We start from the raw sequence: 13,803 nt of genomic DNA, 5'->3' as shown, positions 1-13,803 counted from the left end.
CAGGCGCCGCGGCAGGGAGGGCTTGGGAGGCGCCGCGGCTCGAGCGGAGGAGGGGGCGCCGCCCTACACTCCCCGCGCTCACGAGATTTTCCACTCGCTGCCTGGCCCCCAGCCAGCCCCCGGCGGGCCCCACAAAGCCGCTTTGTGCCGGGAGGGCGGGCGGGCGCCCGGCCGGCCTGACACCCACGCGGGCCGCGGCGGAGCGCGGGCCAGCTGGCACCCGAGCCGTCTGCTGGAGGGAGTCTTCCCCAGCCCGAGCCCGCGGCCGCGCAGGGGTTAACAGCACCCGGGCGGGGGAGTGGGCCTCGGCCAATCGGCGTCGGGGGGCCCGACGGCGTCCAATGGGAGGGAGCGAGGCCCGACGCCCAGGCCTACCCCCTGGGGCGCGGGAACCCGCACCTCTAGGTACCGGCGGGGACTGGGCGCGGCCCTCACGGGCCGCTCGACCGGGGCTACGGAGCCCCCAGTGCACCCTCTTTCTCCGCTGCTTTTAAAGAAACAAGCTCAAAGGAGGCTGAATCTTGCACTCTGGAGGTGCATGATCGGGCTTCGAAGCCAGGTCGCTCTGACCTCACGATCAGCTTTTCCACTGAAATGGGGAGATGGGGTTCCCTGAGCCAGGGGAGCGGGGACAGGGGCGGGCGAAGGAGGCGGCCCGGCGGGCTGAGGTCCAGCCGCCTGCGGTGCAGCCGCTGCCGCCGGTGGTAATGGGAGCCAGACGCCGTCGCCGCCGCTAATGCGCCTCCCTCCCGGCCACTAATGGAACCATTAATGCCCGGGCGCCGCGGGCTCCGGGCCGCACACCGCCACTCCCCGCTGCGCATGCGCTCGCTGGGCCGTGCCGCCGCCGCCGCCGCCGCCAGGAGGCAGCCTGGTGCCTCACAGTGCCAGGTGCCGGGGACTGCCAAGCTAGGGTAGCTGGAGGATCCTTCCGGAAAGTCTCACCTCTTAGCTATCTCACAAACGCTCCTCCTTTCCTCTCCTTGCCGCAAGTCGACCTCTTTTTCGGAACCTAGACGTCCTTCCTCTCCAGAGAAGGCTCAGGGATCTTTGCCTTTTCCCTGCCCTGCTCTAAACTCTTGACTCCTCACTGGTTGGCATTCGAGTTTCGCCTGGCTGGACCTGTCCTCCTTGGCACCCTCCCACCTATCCTAAACTCTAGTGTCAGCTCCAGCCTCAACTGGCCACTCAGAGATCATACACTTCCACCCCTTTTGGCCTTTGCTCCTGTGGCTACTTTGACCTAATTCGCCCTTCCCTTTCTTTGGATGCCCTGAAATCCACTCATGCCCTGTGCTTCAGCTCATAAGTTCCCTTCAAGTAAATCCTACCTGAACCTACCTGACTGCACCCCCACTGAGCTCTGCTTCCCCAGACCCTACCTGTGGCAGATCATCCTTGCCTGTGCCTGCATCCACATGTACACACCTCTCTACCCACTTACCCTGGGGCAGGACAACTCACCCTGGGCCTGGTGAGGACTTCTGGTGGCAGGAATAGGGTACATTGTTTGAGACAAAAATGGAAATTCTGGTGGGCAGAATCGGGATCTAGGTTTGAAGTGTCAGGAGACCCTCAGTTCCTCCTATAGCCTCATTTTTCCCACCTGCCGGACAATAGTGGGAGGGTACCACCTGGTCTCTGACGACCTTGGGGGTGGATCACGTGACGGACTCAGTTAAATGAAACTGGCACCAAATGTGTCTCCTGAAAGGCAGTGGGAGAGGGGTGTAGGGTGGCCTGGGTCATGCCCTCTAGCAGGTGGGTGGGCACAAGAGCTGCTTTCCTGCTTCTCTCCCACAGCCAGATCTCTCAGCTTGGCCTACACAGCCCCCGCCTTCCTGCTTGTCTTGGAAACAGGTGCTTGGCTGTAGATGGGTCTGCAGGATGGCTCCCAATACCTCTTAGCAGCCTTCAGGAACAGTAGCAGGCATTTAACTTGTTCAGGAGCAAAGGGGGTTCCCAAAGCTCCCCAAGAAGTGAGTACTGGCCCAATGCTTAGCAACTGTCACTGAGTTAAAGGAGCAGAGCAACTGATGTGCAGGAGGTAGGGGTCTAGAACAGGGGCAGGTCTGTCTAAAGAAGGGGAGGCAGGGCACCTCCCCGGTGGCGCAGGTTAAAGTCTCAGCACCATCAAGCTATCAGCAGTCACTGCAGCATGAGTTCAATCCCAGGTCAAGGAGCTGACCCACATGGCGTGGCAGACCTCTCCTGCCACCTCCCCCCAACCGCTGTTGCCCTCAGCAGGGCATTTCATTGGATCTGCGTGTTCTGCTCCCCACTCTGTTTCTGGTGAATCCTCTCACCCACTGCACCTCTGGCCTACACCCCAATTCTTATATGCATAAATAAAAATTTAAATAAATCTTAAAAATAAAAGAAGAAGAACAGGAGAAGGGTCAGGGGAGAGGCAAAGGCTGGCCCAAAGACACAGAAAAGGGACCTAAGCCAAAGAAGGTAGGGTGAAAGCTGAGACAAGGACTGATACCCAGGGAGGAACAAACCAGGAATGATAAATAGAGCCAGATTCAGTAAGAGTCAGACAAAAGTCCAGAGAGTTTCAGGCCTAGAAATAGAGACCTACACAGACACAGAGTCAAGCCCAAGGGAGACACTGAAAAGCATACAGTAGCTCAAAGACAGGCAGTTGGGCAAGGCCGAGGAGCAGGGACACTGCCTGTCAATACAAGGAAACCAGGCAGCAAGCTGAGAGCTGGAAGGGAGGCCATGCCAGGAAGGGGGGGCTGAGACATCTGGTTGGATTGCAGGCCTGGGAAAGCTTCCTCTCCTGGGGAGCCGGTGGGAAGTCAGAGGGAGGTGGCAATGGCAGCTGGCTGGCTGGGCCATGCATAGAATGTGGAGAATGCGGGCTGCCTGCCCCGGCATGTCCCCCAGCGGAAGCAAATGCCTGGTGGGGGGCAGGAGCAAGCAGGCTGCCCCAGGCCACCCCCTCACACCTGCTGCCCTCTGAACAAGGGTCAGGCCCTTGCATGGGCAGGCGGGTTGATGGGACTATGGCCTCAATCTGCCACAGGGTACTATCTACCCTATCCGGGCCTCAGAGAGAGGCCCCAAGGTGCCTAACTCCCAAGGGTTTAGGGAGGCCTTAGGGCAAAGAACAAAAGGGCCTGCTAGCTGGGAATATGAGGGCAGCCCAGATACCTCAGCATGGGTGTTGTCAGGGAGGCGCTGCTCAGAACCGCCAGGACAGGCACTGGGCAAGTTCTGACGACCAGGCAGCCTCCAGCAAGGGGCCTCCCTTTCTTGAATCTCAGCACCCCCGGCCCGCTCACACACAACAGGGCTGGTGATTCCTACTTCACAACATGGGTGGGTTTGATGATCTGGCCCCAGGCTTGGGGCTGGGCACAGGGTAAATGTTCAGTCAAGAGTGGTTACTATTATTATCATCATTATCATTGGGAGTGCTTACAAGACCCGGCTCTGGAGCCAGACAACCTCAGTGCAAAAGCTGCCTCTCCCTCTTGCTAACTGGGTGACCTTGGGCAAGTCCCATACCCTCTGGGGCTACACTGGAACTAGTGTTCGTGTTGACCTCCTGGGGCATTGAGGATTCAGTGTTCACGTTCAGTCAGCACAGGCTGAGCTGTGTACCAGGCACATGCAGCCTGGAACTCAGTAGTCATCATTACGGCAACTTCTGGCAGCACGAGTCTTGTGAGGACCTGGATGGAAGCCCAGTCTCTTCTAGTAGGATGACCTCAAGCAGGACTTCTGTCGGGGCCTTACTTTGCCTCACCTGGAAAATGGACCGGGCCTACCCTGCTAGGCATCAGGTCACTTGTATCAGGTACATCCCTTCCCCGTGTGGTAGCAGAGAGGGTCAAGTGAGAGAGTGCAGCGCCGGTGATGGCCGGGGCAATGTAAGCATGTGGAGATGGGAATAGTTAGAGTCCTCCTGCTTCAGGTTTTTCATCTGTCAAAGGACAGAAATCCGTGCTGTGCCCATTGCTATGGAATTTTGCTCACATCAACTATAATAACAAACGTTAAAAAATGCTGAAAACAGGGCAAAAATCACAGCTCAGTCTATGAACGTGTGGCCCTGTACCCTGGGTCTGGACTGTATTTCCTTGAGGGCAGGACCCAGGGTTCCTTCCTGTAATAATAATGTCTTCCCAAGTTCAAGTCACAGTCCATACCAGATCCACACTCTGGCCCCCTTCCCTTCTGGTCTCAGGAACTAGAACTCACCCTCAGTACAGCTGTCAACCTTCCACAGCTACCTAGTGCCTCAGGACAAAGTTCACAAGTCTTATAGGGCTCTCTGTGATCTGACCCTTGGCCACCAATGGTCTCGCATCCTATCACTCGCCCTCTAGAGCCCAGACTTCTCAGACTCAGCTTCCTTCAACTACTGGCTTTCACCTCAAGGCCTCTGCATAAACTCTTCCCTCTGCCTGCCTTGCTGGGCTCGCTTCCATATCCCCTCAGGTCTCATAAAAAGTTCATACCTGGGCCCTCCCTGGTGGTACAAGGCGTTAGAGTGCAGCACTGTGAAGCTAGCCACAGCACTGCTTCAGCACAAGTTTGATCCCCACCAAGGAGGTGACCCACATGGCGCAGCAGACCTCTCCTGTCTCGCCCGCTGCTCCCCTGAGCAGTGAACTTCGTCAGTCGGCCTGTTCTGCTCCCCACTCCGTCTATGATGAATCCTCTCACCACCCCTGTACCTCTGGCCTGTACCCCAGTTCTGTATGCATAAATAAATCTTAAAAAAAAAAAAAAAAAAGTAACCTTCTCCAGAAAGCCCTACCTCACTTCCCATGGCCTCATGGGTTTCTCCAGCCCAGTCATGAGAACTCTGCTGAAGAAGCTCTGTCTATTGCAGGGACCGTTGAGACCTGTGAGATCAGGGCTGTGTCCTCAGCACCCACCAGCACAGGCTCATAGAGGACTGTCATTCACAGACTTGCGTCTGGGGCGGGCTAGAGACAGGACTGTGACCCTCCCAAGACTTGCTCTGACACGGCCCAGCCCAGCCCAGCCCAGCCCAGGCTCCTGATGGCCCAACACCATCTCAAAGTGCCGTCCTGGCCCCTAGCCTCAGCCCCCCAGCAACACTGGCCTTCCGTCCCCTCTGCTCGTTGTGCTCCATCCTCAGTCTTTCCGTAGGCCTCCCCGAGAAGCCCTTCAGCTCCGTAGCTGCTGAATCCCACCTTCAAATGTGGGCTTACACACCCTGTCCCGAGGACAGCTAGATTAGATTCACACCTGGAGGCACTGGGAGGTTTACTGGGTCCAGTGGTAATAGTGAGGCTCAGTCCTCCCAGTGGGACGACCTGTTGGCCCCTTGTCCTCCCATCAGTAACCTGGCACTGTGACTGAGTAGTCACAAGCCAACCTGTCTGGATTGGAAAGCTAGTTCCAGGATGCACTAACCGCGTGACCCTGGGCAAATTACTAACCTGGCCTCAGTTTCTTCTAAACCAGCATAATTGCGCAGCCGTCTATTAGGCCGGTTGTGAAGACTAAACGGGCTAACATTTGAAGGGGGTTTAGAGCAGGCCGGGTATGTGGCCGGCTGCGAGATAAGCCACGCAAGGTGCTTATCACAGCGGTGCCCTGCCAGCCTTCTGGACATGGGAGCTGCCATGGTGATGATTGTCTGTCTCATCAGCTCTGTGGGGGCCTGGCTCCAAGCCTGAGCTCGGGAAAGGTCTCAAGCGTGTACCCAACTGGAAGCCTCTTAAGGAAAACATTTCCCTTAAGCCTTCAAAAGTCCAGTCCTCTACCTGGCACATAAATTTCACCACCTCTGTGCCAAGGAGGCAAGCCTCCCCTGGACCCCCTCTGGAGGTGAGGGCTCACCTCCTGAGAAGCCAGTCTGAAGCAGCCCTGTTCACAGGGCGCCCTCACCCAGCCCATCCACCTGCACCTCTTACCTGTCCCAGGGCGGCCCATGATGACTTCCTTCTTGGGGGCAGGATGGCTGGTATAGCTGCTGGGCACCAGGACGGGCAACAGGGCAGCAGGTGAAGGGTGGAAGGCCACCGGCTGAAAGGGCGAGGAAGCCAGGCCAAAGGTGGGCATCGGCTGGGCCACTGCTGTTGGCGCAGCTGGAGGCACGGTGATGGGCACAGGGGCCGACAAAGGTGGGGGCAGGCCAGGCTTCCCACTGGCCACGCCTGGGGGTACCGGAGTCTCTCGGCAGCCCCGCCCGGGTACCCCAGCCCGTGCCTCACTGGCAGTGCCCACCTCCCCAGGGAACTTGGAAGGCAGTGGAACGTCAGGGTTGCGGACAATGACAGGTGAGTCCCGCTGCACAGCAGGCACCCTGCGCACGGAGGGCCCGGGGTCGGAGGTCAAGCCGGCAGGAGGGGGCAACAGCAGCAATGGTGAGGGTTGGCGGGATCGGGAGAAGGGCACGGCAGGCGACACGGACCGGAAGCCAGCCGGTGTGGAGGGTGTAGGTGTGTGGGACACCGAGTCCACGCCAGAGTCCAGGCTGTCACTCTTAGGGAAGTCTGGGGCAGCTCCTCCACCCCCTGTGCCAGTAGCCCCCAAAGTGCCTGGGTGGGGCAGCAGCTCTGTCTTCCGCCGCCCAGGGCTGATGGGCACGGTGAAAGTCAGGTTGGTCTGGAAGGTGGGTAGGATGCCGGAGGAATGGCGCTCTCGGGGGGCAGGTGGCGGCGGGTGGGGGCCCAGGTCTGGTGGCGTCAGCACACCTGCCTTAGGGGTGCTGGCGCTCAGGTGACGACTTCGAACAGCAGTGCGCTGGATGACTGGAGAGGCGTTGATGGGGCTGAAGTTGGCGGGACGGAAGCCAAAGAGTGGTGAGGGGGAAGGGGACGGGGCCGGCGAGAAGGGGGACTGTGTAGACACCGGGGAGAAGGAGGGTGTGCCCGAGCGTGAGCTGCCCAGAGACACCAGCATCACAGCCGCCTCACACTCATCGAACTCAAAGCGGGACAGGTCCGCAGGGGCCACCAGGCGTGGGCGAGAGTCACCGCGGGCAGCCACACTGCTGGCCTCGCTGTCCCTCGATGTCTCATCACCCCAGTCAAACTCAGTGCTGCCCTCGCGGGCTGCCACCCCGGCGGGCCGCCCGGTCCCACCGGGGCCGCTGTCCGCCAGACCCTCCATCTCCTTGGTCCGCATGGACAGGTGGCGCGAGCAGTAGCCCCGCCGCTGGGACTCCTTCATGCAGCCATCCCGCGAGCACAGCCGTCGCCACTGCTTGCCGTTGAATTTCTTGCGGATGCCATTGGGCGTGCAGACCACGTCCCCCTTCTTGTACTTCTGCTGTGCAGCTGTCAGTGGTGTACGGGCCCGGGCAGCCGGCGCGGCCCCCTTCTCCAAAGAGGCCACGCTGCTGCTACGGCTGCCGCCCTGGCTCCCCTCCTGGCAGGGTGAGGGCTGCTCCCCGGGGCGACCAGGGCCTGCGAAGGCTGGGGACTTGGGTGGAGGTGACAGGAGCTGGGGTGGGGGCAGTGGCAGCAGGGCTGGGGTGCCCAAGGCTGGAGGGTGCTTCTCTTCACTCTCTTCACAAGCCCCCAGGTTGCCACCGAAGCTGATCTTGGAGACCTCGGCATCCTCAGGCTGCTTAGGGTCCAGGGCTACAGGGCAGGGGGGCAGTGGGGCCCCTGGTTCAGCCTGCTCCTCCTCGGGCCCAGTAGGGGGCTTCCTCGGCAGGGCTTCAGGTTCCCAGGGGGGCCGCAACAGGCGCAGGCTGGAGCGGGCCACCCACACGGCCTCCTCAGTCTCGCAGTGTGGCGGCTGTGGGGGCTGTGGGGTGGAGGCTGCTGGGCCCGGCTGGGAGCTGGGGCCAGGGCTGAGGCGGACCTTGTAGGCTGCTGGCTTGGTGGCCACCTCCACCACCACACCCTCACGGTAGGCAGCCACTCCAGGCTCCACACAGGTACAGACGGCTGTGCCCACCGCCAGCGCACCTGGTGGTGGCGTGGCATCCAAAACCACATCCACACCACTGCCGGGTACCCCCTCGTAGAAAGTCAGGGCCCGGTCTCCAGGGAACTGCACACCCAGGTCCTGGCTTCGGCGCACCTGGCGCACCACAGCCGGCAGGAAGAGGCCGTCCCCACGCCGAGCCAGCACACGCTGGGACCGCAGCTGCCGCAGGTCATAGCCAGCACCGGCGCTGCCAGGGGGCCAGGGGCCTGGCCCGCACGCTTCGGCCGGCTCATCCTCCAAGTCGGCTGAGTGCTCACTGGCTGTGTCAGTGGAGGAGGAGCGGGTAGATGTAGGTGGCCGAGGAGGCACAGCTAGGGTACCGGCCTCCTCTGGGGTCCTCGGGCGCTCTTCAGAGCCCCCAGCTGCCCCACCATTGCCATTGCCAGCCCCGTGCTCCTCCACATACTTCTTCTTGGGTGCTCGTGACTTGAACGTGGCAGTCTTTCGGCTGAGTGAGGGCTCCCAGCGGCCTCCCTCCCCCTCTACCTTGGGGTCCTCAGTTGGGCCTGGGGCTGGGCCATCAGGGTGCAGTTCCACGGGCAGCCCCTCAGCCCTAGGGCCCCTCTCGGCCTCCTCCTCCTCACCTTCCTCAGCCTCTTCTGGCCCTGGCTGCTGCTGCTGCTGTTGCTGTTGTTGTGCCTCATCGTCGTCCTCCTCTGGCTTGTCACCTTCCTCAGCACCTCGCCGCCTCAGGGCCTTGGCCCTGGTGGCTGGTGGGGATTTGCCGCCACTGCCAGAACCTGGGAGGCCAGGGCATACCTTCTTCATTGGCTTCATCTTTTGTCCACCTGCATGGAGAGAAGGCAGGCAGGGATTATCACGAGCAGATCAGGAACACTTCCAGATGCTTGTACCTTCCAAGACTTCCCACTTGCTCAGCCCCATGACACCCCCCCCCCCCCCCCCGCCAAGGCCAGCCTCCTCCAGGCTGGCCCTGGACATCACCCAGACCTAGACTGGCACTCATAACCCCTGAGTTAGCCCCTTGGGACACATATCCATCTGTTCCCACCACAAAGCACACAGCAGGCACAGGCATACACTCAGGCTGCTCAAAGGGGAACCAAGAAGCAGAAACAGGTCATACCTAAGGAGCACCCCCTTTGTGCCAAGCCCTGACCACATGCCTTTATTAACTCATCTCACCCTCCCAACAGTCTTGAGAGGCAGGTGCTACTATCAGTTCCATTTTACGCTTGAGAAAATAGGCACAGAGAGATCAAGCAACTCGTCCAAATTCACCCAGCTAGGAAATGGTAGCACTAGGATCTGAACCCAGGCAATCTGGCTGCAGTCTGTGCTCCTAACCCTGTCAGTTTGCCACCTGTCACATGATCCAGAAGGCACACTTCCTTGCACTGTCACAGTCCAGAAAGTACACACACACACACACACACACACTCACAGACATACGGTCAGAAAGGGAGGTGACAGGGAGGTGAGGTGAGCCACCTCCCCCCACTCTTCTTGGCAGCCTGGCATGGCCAGGCATTGTGGGAAGGAACGGGCAGCCGAGAGTCCCAAGGGACAGCTGCCCACTGTGCTCTGCACCCTGGGCCTGCCAGGTAAAGCCATCTCCTGAGAGCCTCACAGGGAGCAGGCAGGGGCACGTCTGGGGCAAGAGCTCATACCCAGCGCTGCCACAGGGCCGTGCATGAGCACACGCACGCGCACAAACACACACACACAGACACACACGTCATCACACAGTGGGGCACAGAACTACACCCCAGGGTTTCACTGTCCCACTGGATAGGAGCCTGCCCCTCCTCCCACAGCACCCAGCGTGAGACACACAAACCCCAGCCCCCCCTCTGGCTTGCATGCATCCCCGCCCTGACTGAGCTGGCTTTGGCAGGGTGGCTGTGCTGCTGGGCCCCCAACCCCTAAATATGCCCTCCAACTCCAGGTGGGGCTAAGTGGGAGAAGGTCAAAGAAAGCAGGACAAGCCCAGGAGGCCAACCTCACCCACTTCCTGAACAGTCATTACTGCCCGCCCCCTTTCAAGCTGCCCTGAGAAAAGAAAGGGGAAAAAACTTTACTCTGAAGTGACTAAGACAACCTGAGAGGCCAAATGGAAGCCCCTAGGAGGGAGAAGAGGGGGAGGGTCCCAGGGCTGGAGAGCCAAAGACAATCATAAGCACCCCTGACTCAGTCTTCTGGCTGCCACAGGACCCCTGACCTCATGCTCTCCTGCTTGGTCGGCTCCCCCTGGGGACTCAGCCGTCCTCAGCCTGTCCTCCTCTGGGCCAATCCTGGGGTCTTTACAGACAGTGCCGGAGGGCCAGAGGCTTCTCACACTGGAGCAGCAAGCAAGTGCTGAGCAGTCGCCACCACCTTCTTCTCACTGACCTGCTGGGCCACCGTCCTGGGGACTGAGCTGGCCCCAGTCCTGCCCAAACACAAACCTTTGCATTCCCCACCCAGGGCCTACAACCACAATGCCTGGCACCCTTGCACCCTGTTGCCTGGACCGGCCTCTTCTCCTCAGTAGCCCCGTCTTTTCCTTTCCCCTGGGGCCTACTCTTCCTGTACACCAGGCTCTAAGCAACTCCCACCCAAGGCCCATGGGCCCTCACCTCCCTGAGAATCTGAGCAGTAACTCATGAAGCCCAGGTCAGCACGGACCCTGGCTCTCCAGGGTCTCATGCTCTCTGCTCCTGGCACCGGTTTCTCTGCCACTTTCTCTCATCCTATCACCACCTCTATCTGCACCTCTCTCCTCACCGGCCCCCTCCTCAGTAACCGGCTCCCTGTCACTCTCTTCTACCTCTGCCATCTCTTCCTCCTAGTCACTTTCCTGTCAGCCATCTCCGGACCTGTCACCTTCTCTCCTCATCACCTCTCCATGTCACCCCCTCCAACTCTGTCCCCTCCCTCTCTCTGTCACCCTGATCTAGTCCTGTCACCCCTCCATTCCTGTTATCCATTCTTTGTCCCGTCATCTCTTTTCGTCACCCTTCCTCCCCAATACTTCCTCCACTCTGTCCCCCTACCCATCCCATCCCACCTACCCTTTTTCCCTGTCCCCCCTACCCGTCTCTGCCACCTGTCCCCTCTCGTCCCCCCCAGCACCCCAAAACCTCCAGCTCATGTCAACTCTGGCCCCGCCCCTCACCTCGGGCTCAGCGGGGTTTCGGGGCGGGGGGCCGTGGCCCCGGCTCGGTCCGGTCCGGTCCCTCCCCGCCCCCCCTCCGGCTCTCCCTCTCGATTCTCCCTTTTTTTTTACTCCAACACACAAAATGGTGAATGGACCTGCAACAGCTGGAGCAGCCAGCCAATCAGCGGCCACAACCCCGCTGACCGGCGCCATTCTAGGCCAATAGATATTCGAAGCCAGGTAGACTCCGCCTCTCGTAAAGGAGCGACGCTCATCAACACCAATCGCGCCCATCCGGCAGCGCTAGTGGGAGGGGCCAAGGTCCAAGACAGGCCTCCCTCTGGGACCAACACCAACCTAAGCCTACGACCGCCTGATCAATCTAGGACCCTGCCCCACATCAAATGATGGACACCAGCATTAACCAATTGCAGTCCGTCTTAGTGCCGATTGACGACTACAGTACCTAATCGTCATGCACCCTACGCCGGAACCCAACCTTTGTGAGGGACAGTAACCAATGAACTGCAAGGGGGTGGGACTAAGGGCTGGTTCTTCCAATGAGCAGGCCTAGGAGGCGTGGCTTTAGAGTTTGTTGACGGGGTAGTCGCAATGCCTGCTGGGAACGGTAGTCTTCTTACGTCTCCGGCCCATAGTAGATAGTACAAGGCAGACTACAACTCCCATGTAACAGAGTACCTGGAACACCAAAGAACCCGGGAGAGGAGAAAAAGTCGGAAAGGGCAGTTCCTCGTGAGTCTCAGTGAACACCAGAAGCATCTTAGACCCAGGGCCCCAACTCACCCGGATTCCCGGTTCTGGCGTCGCCGGTGGCTCCTCTTAGTGGCGGCGGTAGCGGCAGGAGGGGGAGGTGCAAGGAGCAGCCAACCGCCACCCGCGAGCTTTGTAGCCAATCATCTGCAGCTGGGGCGGCGCAATGACCTCACCGGGTTCTACTCTCTTACCCCTCCCCCACGTGGTTGTTGCTGCCGGTAGCCGGGAGTAGGGAAGTTTGGGGGGGGAGGGGACGCGAACGAGTGATGTCACCTTTCCCCCGCTTGATTGGCTGTCGGGTGGCCGCGACTACAACCAATCAACAGCCTCGGAAAGTCTGGCGCGGCCCCGCGGAAAGCCCTGTTGCCACCGGGAGGGGAGAGAACGCGCATGTGGGGTGGTGCGCGCTGCAGTGGAGTTCGCGCGCGGCCTGTGGCTTGGGGACCCTGGGCGGGGGAGGTGGCGGGGGGGGGGCGGGTTGTCATTGACCTCCTCCCAAACTTTGACATATAGGGCGGCGCAGTTTTCTGACAGCCCCCTTAGGCTTGAAGGAGGGGGGCACGAAATGCAGACCTGCATTTGTGGGTTTCACGCTGCATTCCATAGAGAGCTACATTTTGTGGGTGTTCACACCCGGCAGGAGCGAGATTATTTTAAGGTTCACACTGGGGATGAAGAGGAAAGTGTTATGCCCTGTCACTAGATTCCTGCTGATCAGCTGTGGAGTTTACACTAGCTGTGAACACGCCTGCGAGCGTCCCTCCTCTCCACAGTGGATTTGCCCCCATAGAGCGTAACGGGGGGCAGTAAAAACTGCTGTAGGGGAGGCGTCTGCTACTTGTAATAGGTTCCCAGTAGCCAAATGGGATCGCCCCACTTGTGAAGTAAAGTGGACCCAGTCTGCTGCCTATCCATACTGTCCCTGTGATATTTGCACTACTTGTGAGAGGGTGGTATAGCATCTGGCCAGGTGGCGAATATTTCCAAAGAAATAAAGTTGTCCATTGAGGTTCCCTGAGAATGAGAGATTCAGATTATCGCGGGGTGGGTGGGGGGAGCAGGCCCCACCATCTACAGAAGTTATACGATGAGACTGGGGGGATATTTCATGGTCTACAAGGACTTCACAGTTGCACAACTACTTACACTATTAAAGTTTCTATGGTCACATGCTAATTACTGTCTTCGAGATTCCTTTTTTGCTTTCTTTTAAAGATTTAATTTATGCATACAAGAGGATCCAACAGACTGAGTGGGGAGCAGAGCAGGCAGATTGACTGAAATACATTGCTGAGGGGAGCAGCAGGCCAGACAGGAGAGGTCTGCTGCACCATGTGGGTCATTTTCCTGGCTGGGGATCGAACTCGTGCAGATAGCTTCATAGTGCTGTGCCTTAATCACTTGTGTCACCAGGTAAGGTCCTGTCTTTGAGATTCTAAAAGAGAGTTCACACTTCCATGTTGAATGGGCGGGCCCTGGAGTTGAAAGAAATTTGACAGGGCAGTTTATACTGTGCATATTGGGCAGATGTGGGGTCTCAGGGAAGTTTCCATGCATCAGAGGGTCACATGACCTTCTTCAGCAGACTCAGGGAGAAGAGGTTCACAACATGCACCAAAAGTCCTCTCCCCCATGGAGCTGTGCGTGTCCATATTAACCTTGTCATGGACATGAAAGAGATTGTACTATCCCCAGAAGGCTCATACTGTGCAGCAGTTCACATGGCCCATCGAGGTGTGCATTGATGGTGGAAGATTTCCACTGATTTGGCTGGTGTCTCTTGTTCCACAGTTGGTACTAGGTGCAAGGAAAGGCTGACTGAGCTCACCCTGCCCAGACAGCATCCTGCTATAATGAAAGGTGGTCTTTGCTGTGGGTCAGGGTTCTTTCAGGCCATGATGTGTGTATAATGTCCACAGAGGGATCCCCAGTGCTTACTGGAGTTCCACCATGCATGAAGGACACCCATCTGTGGGTATTCACACTGTCCAAGG

The 13,803-nt window shown here is 59.0% G+C and overlaps 1 protein-coding gene across 6 annotated transcripts in view; it reads right to left on the bottom strand.

Annotated features, from left to right (window-relative positions):
- CIC (capicua transcriptional repressor) overlaps window positions 1-13,803 on the bottom strand; it is a 41,900-nt gene that overhangs the window by 15,114 nt on the left and 12,983 nt on the right. For 5 of the 6 annotated variants that reach the window (XM_012733631.1, XM_012733632.1, XM_012733633.1 and 2 more), the window contains exons 1-2: window positions 11,054-11,122; window positions 5,907-8,723 (exon numbers count right to left, since the gene is read on the bottom strand). In XM_012733631.1, coding sequence (XP_012589085.1) covers window positions 5,907-8,712 — 2,806 coding nt within the window. In that variant the 5' untranslated portion in view covers window positions 8,713-8,723; window positions 11,054-11,122. Of the gene's footprint in view, window positions 1-5,906; window positions 8,724-11,053; window positions 11,123-13,803 lie in introns of those variants that run through there. The other variant, XM_012733635.1, reaches the window with a different exon arrangement.

The sequence above is a fragment of the Condylura cristata genome, unplaced genomic scaffold, assembly GCF_000260355.1.
Source record: "Condylura cristata isolate star-nosed mole 26May11 unplaced genomic scaffold, ConCri1.0 scaffold00041, whole genome shotgun sequence".
Classification (NCBI taxonomy): Eukaryota; Metazoa; Chordata; class Mammalia; order Eulipotyphla; family Talpidae; genus Condylura; species Condylura cristata.
The sequence above is the reverse complement of the archived record's forward strand: the minus strand, read 5'-3'. Positions and strand labels throughout refer to the sequence as shown.